A 15,782-nucleotide genomic window follows, 5' to 3' on the forward strand; every position below is an offset into this window, starting at 1 on the left:
TGAGGCTTCCACATTTTCGATATTCGTTGCCACTAGTAAGGTAACTAGCGGCTATCAAAAGGGAACGAAGGCGAAGATCATCACTGCTTGCTGGATACCTTGCCCAGTCGGTACGTCATAGGTGGGATTCCACATATGTTCTCCACCGATTTTCCTCAAGGTCCGAAAGGCAAAAGGAAAAAAGAACATCGGTTATCAGCGTTCCGGGCTACATAGAGTTTCCAACGTTGACTGATTTTACTTTGATGCGGTGGCACGTATGTGGTCCGATTTGCTATGTGTGAAATGGAAACCATGGAACTGAAACACCCCGGCTTTCATCCTGGAGTGGCTTGCCGATGCGCAGCCCAATCTCTACATAGTACGCAGTCCGTACGGAGTACATCTGTACACTTATTCGCCCCGCCGATAAGATCTCCGACGCTTGATCCAAGGTGTTGGGGTTCCCCATGGAGACTGACCCAGAGATTTTCTCGCCGGCCATGACCTCCCAAGGCTTCGTGGAGCGGTTTGAGCTTCCAGTTTCCACTATGTCAGTTGACTCGAGCCGGAGCGCCAGGGATATGAGACGCCTGACCATCTTCCTTGTTTGGCACGGCGAAAGATACTAGCTCGCAGAGTTTGCAATACTGGGGGATTTAAAAGCTCCAGATGCTCCACGTCGGTCGAACATAAAATTATGCGTCGGCAAAAGTTGGCTAAGATCGTCATCTTAGCTACGGGGAAGTTGCCTCTTTTTGCCTTTTTTTTTTGCCCTCCATCCCTTGACACCCCTTCCACTACACCTTCGTGTGCATCTGATATATCAGTGGAGATATAACTATTTGCCAACTTCTTACATATCTCGCAAGAAGTGAGAAATGGAAAAACTTAGAGATTATATCCATTTTGGGCGAAATAGAGCCTCATCTGAATTGGAAAAGGATGTCTCCGCTCAACATGCAGAGGCCCAAGCCGGCCAGTTCGTGGAAACTCCAATCCGATGGGTGACATTGCACTCAGTTATCATGGGGATGTTCGTCTCCATGGGTGGATTTCTCTTTGGCTATGATACCGGCCAGATTTCTGGAATCCTGGCCATGGAGGATTTCTTGAAAAGGTTTGGTGAGAAAGACGCCACCGGGGATGGCTATCATTTCAGCAACGTTAGGTCTGGTTTGATCGTGGCAATAGTAAGTGTCTTCGCGCATTGTCGTGGAGCTTCGGATGGACAAAGCTAATGATCGATATGTGTCGTGTATAGCTTTCTGTCGGTACTTTGATGGGCGCGTTGATTGCTGGACCCATTGCAGACCGACTGGGGCGGAAGTGGTCAATATCTTCATGGTGTATTGTGCTCGCTGTCGGTATCATTGTCCAAGTGGCTTCAGAAGCACCAGACTGGTGGCAAGTTGTTATTGGTCGTTGGATCGCTGGTCTTGGAGTCGGTGCTCTCTCGCTCCTGGTACCCCTATACCAGGGTGAGAGTGCCCCTAAGCACATCAGGGGTGCTATGATCAGGTAGGATACTACCGAGCACAAAGAGGCGAAAGCACCACGCTAACATTTTATTTTTAGTACCTATCAACTCTTTATTACCTTAGGTATATTCGTCGCAAATTGTATCAACTACGGAACTGAGGGAATTGACAACACTGGCTCGTGGAGAATTCCGATGGCGGTCACTTTCCTTTGGCTTCTCATTCTAGGGTTTGGAATGATGTTCTTCCCCGAGTCCCCACGGTATGCTTACCGCCAAGGCAAGATCGCGGAAGCAAAGAGAACAATGATGAAGTTCTACGGAATTCCTGAAAATCATAAAAGGCTACATGAAGAATTCGTCGAGATCCAGCAAAAGTACGAAGAGGATATGGCTGCCAAAGATGAAAGTTGGTGGCAAATGTTCCGTGCGCCCAGAATGAGATATAGGCTCCTGCTTGGCATCATCCTTCAAGCACTTCAACAGCTGACCGGTGCTAATTACTTCTTCTACTATGGCACCGTTATCTTTAAAGGCGCTGGCGTCGAGAACAGCTATGTAACTCAAATGATTCTCGGAGCTGTCAATTTTGGCAGTACATTTCTCGGTTTATACAACATTGAACACTTTGGCCGCCGCAAATCCTTGATCGTGGGTGCGGGGTGGATGTTCATTTGCTTCCTTATCTTTGCATCTGTTGGCCACTTCGCTCTGGATTTGGAGCGCCCCGAGAGCACTCCCAAGGCAGGCACTGCCATGGTTGTCTTCGCCTGTCTGTTCATTCTTGGATTCGCAAGTACATGGGGCCCCATGATCTGGGCCATCGTCGCAGAATTATACCCATCTCGCTACCGTGCACGATCAATGGCTCTCGCCACCGCGTCTAACTGGCTCTGGAACTTCCTCATCGGCTTCTTTACCCCCTTTATCACCGAGAAGATTGATTTCAGATACGGCTATGTTTTCGCCGGATGTCTGTTTCTCGCAGCGGCCACTGTGTATTTCGGGGTTATTGAAGGCTCGGGCCGCACCTTGGAAGAATTGGATACGATGTATATTCTCAGGGTCAAACCATGGCAGAGTGCCAAATATGAACTCCCGCCGGTTGAGGAGTTGCCTCTCGAAAATCGAACGGCCGGCACTTCTCACGCCTCGTCTCATGAAGAGGCTGATCTGAACCCGCCAACATCGGAACAGAAGAATTATGATTAAAGCGATGATTATCACAAATGTTCATAAAGTCAACTTCAGCGTAGGTTTAAGAAAGATGTTTACCCTCTTTTCTCCCCGCTTGATAAGGGCGTTGAGTCGAACACTGCAGAACTGAAATTAAATACATACATTTTTTATATGCAATGCCAATGTGGCATAAATGTGTCCCTCTTTGTCTTTTTCATGCATCATTTCCCGAGGATTAGCCCCCTCTCTTAGACTTACATTAGATTAGCTTGTTTGTCATTCTTTAGCATATGTATGGCATAGCGATGGACTCTCTTTGGATAATTGTGCTGTAGCCAATTCATGTATGTATATTTACATGGTCTGTAACTTGACTCTTCGTTGGACAATCTATTGATCTTATCAGAGACGGGCTGACCGTACAATAGACAATATTCAGTCCGGGCTCCAGAATCAAACTAAAATCCACAGTGTAGTGCATGGCAAAGCAAGAACTGTATCTGCCGACCTTATGTGTGGCATGTATGTGTATAGAGTACAAGTCTGGTGTTTCGTGAAACTGATGCTGACTTCAAAATGCATCGCAACATATGCAAATTCAAGCTGAATTTTCAATTCAGCAATCGATGTGCAAGAGTCCAGGCACGTATAATAGGTAGATGGAGCTGTTTAAGTTGAACACCATTAGCTGCACGAAGTATTCTAAGCCCCTTTTTGGGACTCTTCGTAAATCCAGTCATTGAGGCCTTCTCGGTTTCTAGAATGGAAAATTTAGCGGAAAGAAGAAATATCAGATAGCCGTCGACCTGCTCACCTTGCGATCTCTATGGCATAGAATTGCATTCGAATCACTGGAATTCCCAAGATCAAAAACGTCATTAGCAATGTCTTCCAAAAGGGCCTCAGCAAACCGCATGGTTATCATGTCAGAGCCGATGGTCAGTGGGACATACCGAACATGGTTTCCTTCTCACCATACTCCCACTTCGGATTTTTCCTTAGCAACGTCCCAAAATTGTAATCATTAACCTTCTTCTCGTACGCCATAGCAAAATCGCGCCACTTCTCTTTTCCTTCTTTGCTTTTCATTTGGTCTTCATCAATAGTGCCTTTGACATCGAAGCCAGGAAATTCATTTCTGAAATGCTCATATATCTCGTCATCCAATTTCGTAAGTCGTAATTTGGAGCCAGGTGTTTTCTCGAGGATAGCCCAGTATGTTGCCATTTGCTGGACAGCTAATGAAAGCGCCCAAAATTCAGTATGCTTGTTACTGGTCTTAAAGGGAGGAAGGAAAGCCTTTGGTTGTAGGCATTGACGAACCTTTCACTGCAAACTGCTTCTCAATCTGCAGAAGCAAAAGGATTTTTATGTTAGTACTGTTGATGTAAAATAGGGGGAAAAGAAAAATCAAAGCCACTTGTTTATAACACACATCTTCCAAGTTCTCTGCCTTCTCTGGATCAAATCCTGCTGGTACTGGTTGTGACATTTTGATTTTTTCGTTGGAGAGAGTCCTTCGAGACGGAGCTGTTCGCTCAGCCAATTCGATCGTGACAGTCGTTTAAATTCAAATGCTGAGTTAAATGGGGTATATAGCAATTCAAATGGTCCAGGGAAAAATAGCAATCCAATTAGTAGGATATTTCGACCTTTACACCAAAAATCGTCACGCTGTGTATAAATGCCCCTCGTCCAATGCCCCTCGTCCCCACGAAGCTTCACGAACCTGCAGGTGGCTTCGGGACGGTTCAAGCCACATATGTGGCTCATGTGCTAAACTATTTTCGATGACGCCACAGATGACATAACTAACTAACCAACCACGTAATCTACTCCGTACCACCGAGCGAAACCAAAATATACTCCGCACATACAAATCTCAACTTTTTGCTCTCTTATATCTTAACAAGTTTATGTCTGATCATTATAATATGAAGAAGGTACTACTCCGTATACAGATATAATAAACTTTGTAAATTATAAGAATTATCTAAATATAATAATTATTTCTTAAGTTATAGTATTTTATTGTCTTTTTACTGGAACAATGTTGTAAGTGAGCCAAAGTTGAGATTTGTATGTATATTTTGGTGTCTCACTCGGGGGGCGGTCTCGCTTGGGTGGATTACATTGGTTAACTGGAGCTGAAACTTCGAAGTTGTGCTTTGGGCCGGAGTCAGCTGACGGAACCCCACAGCGGACATATCTTTGAATGCGCTTCTGCTGGCCGCCATTCCCCGGATTCGGCGGAATCCAAGTTCTGCAATGGAGGTGAAAACAAAGGAGCTTTGATAAATTGGCGAGAGTGACGTAGTTACACGGGTTCCCGTTGAGAACCACGGGCTATCTCCGGTTATAATGACACCTACTCCGTACAATCAGGTTCTTTGGCCTTGGATGGCCGAAAAATTTGCCTTGACATCTCTGCCGAGAAAAAACTGCAATCGTCATTGCGTTCTCATTCTTTAGTTAGTGCCCCTTACGGAGCATTCCATATTTGCATTGAAATTAGAATTAATAGATTGGAAAAACCTTGCTTTCCAAGCCAACATTTCCTCCCAGTATCATACTCCGTACATTTGTCAAAATTCAAACAAAAACAGGAAGCGTTAGAGGCGCTCATAGCCGATTGGCAGAGATAATAAATGAGATAATAGGTTGCATCGAGTGTTAATCAAGATCGTCCAGCTCTTCAAAGCGGCCCTCGCTAAGTGCAGTTTTGACAGGGTTTTCGACGTTAACAACGCCCGTTGCTCGAAGCCTACGGTTGTCAGTTAGAAACAGACTAAACTTTAGAGGGACAAAGAGCTACCTTTCAAAAAGGACGAAGAGCCTTTCTGCCTCTCTTTCCTTTTCTTCCATTGTCATTGGAGGTCCGGTATCCTGGGGCTCAGCATCAAGCCTTTGGCCAGTGATCGGGTTTATCGGGACGGGTTGCTCGCCTGGCTTCGTGGGTCTCGTGCTGAATGCCTCCTTTGCAGTTTCGGGGATAGACATATTGTGGGACATAAGAAATCCCGCGGCAAACCCGTAACCAACATTCCTCACAAAATCACTGGCGTTACGGCCAGATAGTTCAAACATCAGCGCTGATATGCCTTCTCTTAGCTGAGGAGCAACAGGGGATGTCGAAAGACGCAGAAGTCTCGAAGACAGCGTATGCGACTGTCCAATTGGTAGGTCTCTCTCGCTGTCGTCTGGAAGAAGAAGCCATTCCATATACTTCCGGGGCCCTTCAGGTGCGATATCGTAGATTTTCCTTAGGAGGGTGAGAAGGGGTAGCGCCAACGTATCCAAGTGGGAAGGTTTATGCACCGCAACGGCTTGGTCCAAGATATTAATCAACTTATCAACGTTGCAGTTTTGATCAAACTTCGGAAAGAGAGGATTCGTGCTGAAATGGTTGGTTTTCTTGGCCTCAAGGTCGAGATTAAGTAAAGCGTTGATTAAATAGTTCACAGGTGCCTGGAGCGGTGGCGTGGGTATCTCAATGTGGTTTAAAATCTTCAATATATGGGGAATCGAAGGAGAAAATGCATCGACCTGGTCAGGGTAATAGCTAGTCACGTTATACATCAGCTTGAGAGTTTCTGATAGACCGAGCTCATCAATCTGCGTCAGTTCCTTCTTTTTGCCTTTAGAAAATTGTTTTGAATGCCGATATATGTGCTGGATATGTACGTTAGCCGCAGATGGAAGAAAAGCCGAAAGCGTCATCGCCAGACATACATTGTTCATGCTTTCTCCTAAGGCGTGCTCGTCAAATAGCTTATTAAAATCCAAATTAGAACCGTACGTTGTAAAAAATAGGAGACGGGCGGCTAGGAATTCATCGTCTGAATTGTCTTCCTTCACCATAATGAGTTAGCAGCTTTGTTGGAACAACCACGCCTGTCAGAACTCACTTTGAGCTTCTCAGCCGCCTTATGCCCATTTCCCAAGTCCACAAATATTTGACGAGTCTCTTTTTCGAGGAAGAGAGCATTCGCAAGACAACGAAGGGCTTCTCGAGATATTTCAACGTCCTTTTCCCCAAATCCGTATGAGGAGAGAACATCGATTCCCTAATCACCGGTTAATTCGGCGACAGATGGGTCTGCGTATAATTTCCATGCCTCTTTTTCAAAAATGGGACCAGCATTCTCGGGTTTGCGCCCATGAACGCGAAGCTTTTGAAGAACTTCAATGCGTCCTATGAAAACCTGCCTTAGCAAATGCAAAATATTCGGCGATACGCTATCCACATACTGGCACGCTCGAGTCTTCTCTCACCGAAATCTCTCTTGAGGATGTCAAGAAGCCGTGTGACCTCTTCGAGCTTTTCTACCCCCCGCGTTAGCCGCAGTGATGACCTGGGAGAGATTATGGGTGGGGAAAGCATCATCGTTGCGCCACCCTGTAAAGAACGCACCTTGGCCATGTAGTTCGGGCGTATCCATGCTGACGATAGAGAAGGACTTCGAGTGAAGTCCGAAGCTGTTCCTCAAGCTGCTACGGTCAAGAGGAGGAAGGTTGAAACGTTAAGAAGTTTCGGGGCCCAACTGAGCTGCCGTCGTGGTGGGCCAGGAGTTAGGTAAGGTCAATGATCGGTTGCGACCCGAAGCTCCTCAAACAAAGTCGCGAACAAACACCCCGGCGTTTATAGCCGGATCGCAAAGACAGTGCTTCAGTTCTAGGGCGCGCAAATTGGAGGAAGTAGCCTAGCTTGGATTTACAGCATAAATACTACTTACTAAATATCTGGGCTTTGGCCTGGCCGATAAGAGCTTTTCCCGCATTCAATCGAGAGTTTATGAGCTAAAAAAATCGTCCCGCTGACCGGTCCCGGCGCCTCCAACCCAGCTCCCACCAATTGCGGTGCACCATTGATGGGTGAGGTTCAAAGCGCCCGAAAAAACGAAGTTGACCATCATGCAAGAAATCTGCTGCGAGATCATCACCTGATAGCTGTCATTCATCAGGTGCCTGGATTTTGACAAAACTTTCCTTCAATGACCATTGCATGGATTAGATATCTACCCCGTGAACAGTCCTCATTATGAAATTTTAGCTTTACCACCGCTACAGGAAGAAAACCAAGGCATAGGGACACAAAGACTACAGGATTCTCCAGGATCTCGTCCAGGATAATGTGCAGCACCGTCCAAGCAGCCATTACCTATGTGGCTACTGTTCATTCTGGACCACTCCTCTAGACTTTGCAGCCCGCACGATGTAATGCACAGTCCATGGCTCCTCATTATCAATGCACCAAACTGTTGCTTAGTTAATTTTACATGCACTGCTCCATCCTTCAAACTTCAGCACAATTCCTATTTTGGTGTGAATCACTCTACTGTATAATCCAAATTGTTTCCCTGCTTGCTGCATAGTTGTAGCCAATAACACCCTGTTTTTCATATCATCTCTTTGTTTTCTGATACGAGCCTGCATCCAGCACACACTCTTGCACGCACAGAGACACAAAAAGAGGAGGCCGGAGGGGGTGGGGACGGATAGAGAAGGTTGGTTGGATAGCAAGAGAGTCCAGCTTCCAACTGGCAGCGAGTTGACAGATCAACATTTAGGTAGTGCCAGGATTAGGGCAAATTACACAGTCACGCTCAACAAATTCACATCTTGGCGACATGAAAGGCGTCGGGTTTGAAGTATCCTGTACGGAGTAGATCCCTTTCTCATATCAACCATGTTAAAACGGAGTATGCCGCCCATTATAGTTTAAAGCTGATGAATAGGCTCAAATTGATGGCAATAAAGTCGCGCTACGGCGAAAATGTAGTAAAGTGGGATTTTGGGGTGGACAGGTGAGGCATGCTGCTAATGAAGGGGACAAGATGCTGACATAAAGGTTAGTTTAAAAAGGGAAAAAAGGCAAAAAGGAATTCGATTTCTACGGGGGATGCATTGAGGTAGTTCAAGTCAAACTGCTTGGGGTACTCCGTAGAGATGCCCTGTTGTACCAAAACAATACAATTGGAATGGGAGATCCTCCATATGGGGTGCAGGCAAAGGTTAATGCAGTCATTGACCACATTTTCTCCCCCAGGAAGTCATGTTAACTACTCTGTACGGAGTACGGAGTACAGAGTATGCTTTTGGGAGCTCCTTCATCCGAGAGCATAGAGAGCTGATGTGGGGGAGCTTGCGATGAAATGCAACTCTTTGCCGGAGCTACGGAGCAGACGATCTCCTGCTCGCTCCGAAGAGCGCCAAGAACCCGCGTGTTAAATTGGAATCTATTATATAATCATGCTCGACGCGTCGACTACACGACCGCGATCTCACGCGGCTCGCGCTTTCAGCATCCAACGCTTGCCGCCGATTCTCATGGCAAAAAAAGGTAGTTACCAAGCAGACCGCGCGGGATGAATTTCCATAGCCTCGAGTTGGAGGATTACTCAATCCCAACAGTTTATGTTCGATATGTTCTTTATTCGCATGTTTTGATTTGAATTGGGCAGTTTTGATCGTTTTTCATTTTATTCTCCCTGGCAAGCATGGTCGACAAAGGCGGACTGAGCGCCCTCCCAGCCCGCCCACCAACTCCTCCACGATCTTCATCAGTCTCACGGACAGAACAAGTTAGACGGACGTCTGAACTTCAATGCTCCCCTCCTGCCAACGAACGCCCCTCAACGTCTCTAATCTCCCCGCATCCACTCTCAGCGAGAAGCTTGAAACGCGTGAATTTCTCTCCATTGACAAGTTATATCAAGGCACCTGAGTTTCCAGCCTCGCTTGCAAAGAATTCAAGGCCTCCTTTGCGGAGCTTACGTCCCTCAAAACAATGCAAACCAGCGAAGTCCATTCTCAAGAGCAGACCATATGTCGAGTCCCCAGACGAACCACGGTCGAGTCCGACGGACGATCTGCCTAGCATGTTGGACTACATTATGCAGCAGCTTGAAGGAGATTGTCGCGTTTCAAGAACCGATGCATATATGCAGTTACTGGGCAGCCTGGCCGCATACGCTGACCTGCCCGATGCGGCTGCATTAGTAGAGAAGATGCCTTTATTAACGCAATATATTCGCCGAGACCTCACTATTACATCAAGCGCATTCAAACATCTTGAAATATCTCTTCTTCACCAAGCTTCAAGCCTCCTGTGTTTGCTTCTTTGGAACCCCAAGTTCGCTGGACGTATTTCGGATGAGTTCAAAAGCTTTGTCCTCGATCTTGCCATTGGATCTCTTCAAAACCCGTCCACACCAAAGACTATTGTCATCGACGATATGCGCATTTTATATGTGCAGAGTTTTCAGCCGAAGCTTTTCACCTCCTCGAGAATCACGCTGCTCTTGCACACTTTAGAGGATATCACAACCCGGCTCGGCGGTAAATCAATAGTTATGATGCGATTAGGTATCTATGAAGGTCTACTGAAGCAAGCACGCTCATTGATGGCAACTTATGCGTGCCTGTGGATTGATCATGTTATAAAGGCTATGTTTCATCGAGTGAAAGACATCCGAGTACGAGCTATTAAACTCGGATTGGAGGCTGCAAAGTCATTTGGTCCAAACCCGTCAATCTCAAAGGCTACTCAAGATGCTTTAGACTTGACCATGGAAAATGGTGCAAAGTTTTCTGACGAACTATGCAGCCGATTGATAACAATGGTCACAAGCCGAGATGGAAGCGTTTATGTGCCTCAGATCTGGAGCGTTATTATTCTCCTCCTACGGAAGCCACGAGCGTCTTTGAACGGATGGGCAAGTTTCAGGCGGTGGATCTTGGTTATACAGAAGTGCTTTAATTGCAGTGACACGCCAACGAAGACTCAAGCTTTGGTTGCCTGGGATCGTTTGGTATATGCATCGCAAACAAACGAGCCGGCTGGGAAGGATCTGACCTTTCTGAGCAAGCCGATATTTCTACAACTAGAACGTAGAAAGGATGAGACTTTTACTCCGCTCATCGATCGGGCGCTTTCCAGCTATTGCAATTTACTTTATTATTCCTTTCGACCCTCCGCCTCGCATGAACGTCTGGATGCCTGCTGGCAAGAATATATATCTTCTCCGTTCCAGCATCGATTGAATTCGAATCATAGTAACATGCGATTTGCATGTAGAATCTTTGCGGAACTCCTTTGGAATCCCCATCCTAAAGTTTGGGTTGAGGGAAAAGTGCTTGAAACCGCAAGGTTCAAGCCAGAAGACCTGCTACGACTGGATTGCAGATGGGTGCGGTCAAGGATTGCTGTAATCCTTCCGATTTTTGAATCGTTTTTCAAGAACGCCGACTGGAGTGACGAAGCCATTACAGGCTCCCCGATAGGCCTTGCCTGGATTCATATGATGAAGGCCTTATCCGACGCGTCCAGCAAAGAAATTCAGCCCTCTTCAGAGTTAATGAAAGCTATTGCAGCCCTACTGGACATGCTTCAACGCGTCTGGAGAGAAACCCAAACATCATTGAATGCAAAATTGACAGACAAACTTGATTTATTCCTCAGTCGCTTCCGCTTTTTATTAACCAACATGATATCAATTATCACGCCGTTTCCATTTACTGACAAGTTACTTTTGAGAACCACCCAAGACACCTTTCAACCGGCGCAGACTCCGACCCACCGACACCAAAAAGATGGAATCACACGGGCCCCTATTCTTCATTTATTTAATATGATCCTTAATTCCTTTCCTTCCGCACCAACTTCCGAATACTATGACCTTGTCAACGACTTAATCCGGCTCGCTGTATCTGGACACTCCTCAAGAAGCCCCCGATTGGAGATACTTCGACAATTCACAGAAATCCTCGAAGAAGCCGGGACGGAAATTCCACAGTCTATATCTCGTGTGCAAGATGCCTGGAAAGCTATATCCACTGTAACAACGGAGTGCTTGAAGGAAGCTCATATGGGCACACCGAATAAGCGACGAGATGACATCAGTGTTGGCGATTTCAACAAGGCTGTTGCCATTTTGAAAGTCGGAAATAAATTGCCGGGTTCTTTGCCAGAATGGATCGAGCTCTTCCAATCTATGATCTCAGTTGTGCGAACCGAAGGGGATGACGCCGCTGTATCTGCTGCGATTGACGCAATCTCTGAAGATTGCAATAGTGCCTCTTTTTTATCAATTCCACGCGTCGTAAAGCTATTCGAAGCCATTGTCTTTCCGGGTACCCATGCCGCAAAGCAATTGCCGCCCTTTGCGCAAACAATTACCGGCCCCAAGGATCAAAACATTAACAGTATTTCTTGCGAAAAGTTGCTGTTGCTCGTTACAAGAGCCCTACAGGATGCCTATGTCAAGCAAAAGGAGTTTAGCAAAAGCGATACGCTTACTTTGCTCGAAGCAGTGGCGCGCTGCTTTGACAAATGCCCTCCGGACTTTCAATCAACGCTCTTGGAGAAGCTTCAAAATGGCCTCTCCGTGTGGATCACTGATGCTCAAGGCCAATATAGCGCCACATCTGGCTCTGATAAGTGCCTCGCCATGGCTGTAGGTAAAAGCTATCGATGCCAATTAGTTTGAAAATTAACGTTCATGTTTATAGGTTCGGAACATCGTGTTGGCTAGTTTTCAGTCCCTGCGCTCCTCTGGGAGTACTGACTCCCAACTATTGAATCAGTTGACTCCAATGATCGCCTCCGGATTTGAATCGCGCCATAAGTCCATTGTTAACAGCTTTATTAGAGAATGGAACTCGACATTCGGGCTACAGGAGACTCTGAAGTACCCAGCTCGATTAGAGGCAGCGTTGGGAAAGTTGGGGGCATCTACAAGCATCCGGCTCCCAGGCTGGCAGCATGAAATGGAACTCAAGGTATTCACGAATACGTTCCCAGTCTGCGCCTAATTTGCTAATAATGGTCAGGAATCCTTTCCGCCACATAATTTCCTAAGTTCTCCAGAAGAGTCGCCAAATATCGACTCGCCACTTGGACCGATGAACCGGCGCGACAGGATTTATAAAAGACCTTCAAGCTCACCATCCCTGATGGTTACTCCCTCATCCTCGAAGAAGGATAGCCGTACTAAACGGAGAGCTTGTTCGCCTAAAAGTAGTAAAACTGCAACACCAAAATCCCGGTTACGCCACGATAGTTCACAAATACAATTTGTCCCTGTGGAGTCTTCTCCATCATCCAATGCTGTGCCAGAAACACAACTCCTTACGGAGCGTCAAAAGGATGTGAGGGAAAGGCAGCGTCTAGAAAATGCATCATTGTTTCCCGGTGCTCCCACAGCTGCCATATCCCCCAAGATTCCGAGTGCTGCCTCCAAGGAGACCCACCCGGATTCGGACCAATTCGCCAGCGAGCCACTTACTCCCGTTATTGCGGCGGAATCAGGCGCGAATGAGGATGATTTCACATTTTCTTCCCCGACACCTGGCTCTAAAGAACAGAGCGCACAGGAGCTCACCGATTTCTCTCTATCAGCATTTGAGTGGAGCTCCTCACCCAACATCAACGCTGCTTCAGCATCATCGAGGCCTCAGAAAACTAAAACACCAAAGAAACCCAATCAGCCGAGCAGTAAATCATCGTCAGCAACTCCTCACTCGCAGTTCAGAAGTGGAACTGTAGCATTGGGGCCAACTCCACCGGGCAACCAAAATAATGTCGTTGAAATTCAAGGAAACGGTGCATGTGTCCAGAAAGGTCCTACAATCGCAGTTGACACCTTCTTTCATGACCCGCAGGAGTCACAGGAGTCGCAGTCACCATCATCCGACGATCCTCCCGTCGAAAAGCCAATCGCTAAAGGCCCTCCCGGCACAAATAGACGGGCCTTACCTGCCCTACTCGAAGCACGTAAGGATAGTGCGGAACAGAAGAAGGACGTTGACCTTGTTCCCGATTCGTTCAGCGACCAGCTAGAACAGCAGATTGCTTCCCAGCTTGAGCAAGACCTAGAGCTTTCTATGGACCTAGAGTTATCTGATGCTAAAGCCCGGGTTTCGACCTCTGCGAAAAAGCGAAAAAGAGACGTTGCTGACACTCGGAAGGACCGGACAAAGCGACTTACTCGTGGTACAGGTCTCTCCGTCGAGGTTGGAAGATGCCCAGGCCCGGACCTCTCCGGATTTACCTCCAATTCTGCAGATCAGACAGCCCTGCAGGAATCGCCCGGTCTAACGAGTGAGATGCAGTCAACAAAATCACAACGGAGTCGTAAGTCAACCAGGCCATCCGCACGCAAAAACCAGCCAAAGGCGACGAATCCAGGCTCTCCCGGTTCGCAGACATGTCCTCAACGAAGATCACTCCGGCTTCGCGGAAGGCCGGCCACTGAAGATGCCGAGGCAACCTCTGGATGCGGAGGATCAGAGATGGACAATGTTTCGAAGGTGGAGCGAGTCGCAGTGTTCGAGCAGACCGGATCAGAAGGCGGTACTGGAGAGGACAACATCCCACAAGTAAAGGCGACTCCATGTGAGCCTCTCGTAGAGAATGGCCCGGAGACTCTCAATGTCTCTGTCCTTGCATCTCTCCGATCCGTTCTCGACTGCATCAAAGGAGCTTCCTTCGAGAAGACCTTTTTGCGGGAAATCGACGATGTTATGTTTGATATTAAAATGGAAGCTCATGAAGCAGTGAGAAGACATGCTGGGTGATGAGAACCTTCCTTTTTTTCCCTTCCCCCCCCCCTTTGCATATATGATTATTATCCCTATTGTATTCTAGATGTGATGGCGCTCTGGACTCTTTCATCAAATCTTTATGCGTTACCCTTTGGTGTTCCAGGTGAGCGTGCTCGATTCTTCTGTTGATTATGTCTTGACACTAGGACTATGCATATGGATGGCGCTGGTATTGGGATCCCTGTTTCTGTAATCTCAGGTGCTCGTTGTTTCAACCAAGCTTTACCTAGTTCTATTATGCTTCTACATGTTTCTTCACATCCATTGCTCCGGATTCAGTGCTTGAGATGATGACTGGGAAGCTCAGTGGAGGAAGCAGACCAGATTTCCTTCTATCAACCTTTAACAAATCTAAACAATTGGGTACCGTTCCATCACATCCATCCACTGCTTTGAACAAACATCTCCTTGCATCAGACGTGGGAACTGACGCTGGCAATCTACAAGTGAAGGTTATCGAATACCACCGTGAAAGGGATATGGAAATTGACCCGAAAACAAATAAAACACATTGTCAGAAAAGCTCGCGCCAACTCACATTGACAAAGCCAAGTTGATGGAAGGCAGCAAGAGCTTTCACTCCATGCTCACAGAAAGCTGGGTCGACTCCGATGATGACACAATTTCCCTGGAAGGCGACAACATTAAGAGTCTTAAGCTCTAGTTTGGACACTTCCATGAGCTTCTATTACTAATTGCACACAACTTGATTTCCATGGCAGAAGTGAGGGAAAATGATTGTGACAGCCAACAAGTACAATTTCAAGTTTGGTTTTGATGAGCATTATCACCCCCTCTCTCTAGAGATGAGATGTAGTTGCACATGTTTTGACTACGGGCTGTGGGCAACCACTGCTCTAATTGCTGTGCTTGATAGCAAGATAGGAACAAAGCGAGGGCAAAACTAGCTTCATCTCAAGAAGACAAGTGACACAGCGAGGCCATGTTTGTTGCCATTTGCTAGCGTCAAGGAGAAGGAGAATTGAAGGGGATTTGATTCAGTTAGCCGTTGATAGTTGGGCCTGTGTACCTGGAAAGTCATCATGAACAGCGTTTGTACGGAGTACCTACCACTAATTTACACTCAATAAGGCCACGATATACTCCGTACGTACATCGGCTCTTTAAGCGACGCCCTGATTTTACTATATGCTCGACCAGTAGGCCGCGTGTGACCCCCTGAAAGCGCAGGTAGTCTAAGTGGTGCTTACAAGGAGCGCCGTCAGGGTGGTTAGTGTCGATGTGCGGTCCCACTCGACCATCAGACTTGTTCGAGACCTGGGTGCGAAATGGGCTCATCCCATCCTCCCCGTCCGTGGATCGCAGTGCGCGCTGCACGATGCCCAGCGACCTCCCTGCGGCGAGCCCCCCAGCAAGCCCCTACTGCGTACCCCGCACTAAATTGCTAGGCTACCCGCCGAGCGCCCGGCCCAGCCAATCACCGGGCGGCAACCACCGCTGGAAGGCACCCGTGGCGGCGGCGGGGCGAACACCAAACAACGGCCAGTGTTATGTCATTTTGCTGTTGGCTCAGACA

General features: G+C 47.2%; 4 protein-coding genes across 4 annotated transcripts; 2 read left to right on the forward strand and 2 right to left on the reverse strand.

Moving 5' to 3' along the window:
- Nucleotides 1-691: 691 nt before the first annotated feature.
- On the forward strand, nucleotides 692-3,046 carry CIMG_08310 (sugar porter (SP) family MFS transporter). Its single transcript, XM_001241146.2, has 3 exons — nucleotides 692-1,172; nucleotides 1,244-1,500; nucleotides 1,558-3,046. Exons 1-3 carry the CDS (start codon nucleotides 861-863, stop codon nucleotides 2,669-2,671), a joined length of 1,683 nt encoding a protein of 560 aa, XP_001241147.2. The 5' UTR covers nucleotides 692-860; the 3' UTR covers nucleotides 2,672-3,046.
- Nucleotides 2,984-4,299, reverse strand: CIMG_08309 (uncharacterized protein). The gene is made up of 5 exons (XM_001241145.2): nucleotides 4,074-4,299; nucleotides 3,962-3,986; nucleotides 3,592-3,876; nucleotides 3,453-3,489; nucleotides 2,984-3,395 (listed from the first exon to the last, which is right to left on the reverse strand). The coding sequence occupies exons 1-5, from the start codon at nucleotides 4,128-4,130 to the stop codon at nucleotides 3,341-3,343; spliced, it is 459 nt and encodes a 152-aa protein (XP_001241146.2). The 5' UTR covers nucleotides 4,131-4,299; the 3' UTR covers nucleotides 2,984-3,340.
- Nucleotides 4,300-5,105: 806 nt separating this feature from the next.
- CIMG_08308 (uncharacterized protein) lies at nucleotides 5,106-7,192 on the reverse strand. Its single transcript, XM_001241144.2, has 7 exons — nucleotides 7,053-7,192; nucleotides 6,890-6,964; nucleotides 6,757-6,833; nucleotides 6,547-6,705; nucleotides 6,371-6,490; nucleotides 5,454-6,310; nucleotides 5,106-5,402 (listed from the first exon to the last, which is right to left on the reverse strand). Exons 1-7 carry the CDS (start codon nucleotides 7,078-7,080, stop codon nucleotides 5,312-5,314), a joined length of 1,407 nt encoding a protein of 468 aa, XP_001241145.2. The 5' UTR covers nucleotides 7,081-7,192; the 3' UTR covers nucleotides 5,106-5,311.
- A 1,910-nt stretch (nucleotides 7,193-9,102) lies between these two features.
- CIMG_08307 (uncharacterized protein) lies at nucleotides 9,103-14,622 on the forward strand. The gene is made up of 3 exons (XM_001241143.2): nucleotides 9,103-12,096; nucleotides 12,152-12,421; nucleotides 12,473-14,622. Exons 1-3 carry the CDS (start codon nucleotides 9,139-9,141, stop codon nucleotides 14,216-14,218), a joined length of 4,974 nt encoding a protein of 1,657 aa, XP_001241144.2. The 5' UTR covers nucleotides 9,103-9,138; the 3' UTR covers nucleotides 14,219-14,622.
- The last annotated feature ends 1,160 nt before the right edge of the window (nucleotides 14,623-15,782 follow it).

This window comes from Coccidioides immitis, assembly GCF_000149335.2.
Source record: "Coccidioides immitis RS genomic scaffold supercont3.3, whole genome shotgun sequence".
Classification (NCBI taxonomy): Eukaryota; Fungi; Ascomycota; class Eurotiomycetes; order Onygenales; family Onygenaceae; genus Coccidioides; species Coccidioides immitis.

Bases quoted from the DNA above. Each gene is read 5' to 3' on its own strand.
- CIMG_08310 (XM_001241146.2), top strand. From the start codon at position 861: ATGGAAAAACTTAGAGATTATATCCATTTTGGGCGAAATAGAGCCTCA. The intron at 1,173-1,243 runs GTAAGTGTCTTC...TGTCGTGTATAG, and splicing joins CTGGTTTGATCGTGGCAATA to CTTTCTGTCGGTACTTTGAT. The intron at 1,501-1,557 runs GTAGGATACTAC...TTTTATTTTTAG, and splicing joins ATCAGGGGTGCTATGATCAG to TACCTATCAACTCTTTATTA.
- CIMG_08309 (XM_001241145.2), bottom strand. From the start codon at position 4,130: ATGTCACAACCAGTACCAGCAGGATTTGATCCAGAGAAGGCAGAGAAC. The intron at 3,877-3,961 runs GTTCGTCAATGC...CGCTTTCATTAG, and splicing joins GAAGCAGTTTGCAGTGAAAG to CTGTCCAGCAAATGGCAACA. The intron at 3,396-3,452 runs GTGAGCAGGTCG...TTTCCATTCTAG, and splicing joins TATGCCATAGAGATCGCAAG to AAACCGAGAAGGCCTCAATG.
- CIMG_08308 (XM_001241144.2), bottom strand. From the start codon at position 7,080: ATGGATACGCCCGAACTACATGGCCAAG. The intron at 6,834-6,889 runs GTATGTGGATAG...AGGTTTTCATAG, and splicing joins GAGAAGACTCGAGCGTGCCA to GACGCATTGAAGTTCTTCAA. The intron at 5,403-5,453 runs GTAGCTCTTTGT...TGACAACCGTAG, and splicing joins CTCTTCGTCCTTTTTGAAAG to GCTTCGAGCAACGGGCGTTG.
- CIMG_08307 (XM_001241143.2), top strand. From the start codon at position 9,139: ATGGTCGACAAAGGCGGACTGAGCGCCCTCCCAGCCCGCCCACCAACT. The intron at 12,097-12,151 runs GTAGGTAAAAGC...TCATGTTTATAG, and splicing joins ATAAGTGCCTCGCCATGGCT to GTTCGGAACATCGTGTTGGC. The intron at 12,422-12,472 runs GTATTCACGAAT...AATAATGGTCAG, and splicing joins AGCATGAAATGGAACTCAAG to GAATCCTTTCCGCCACATAA.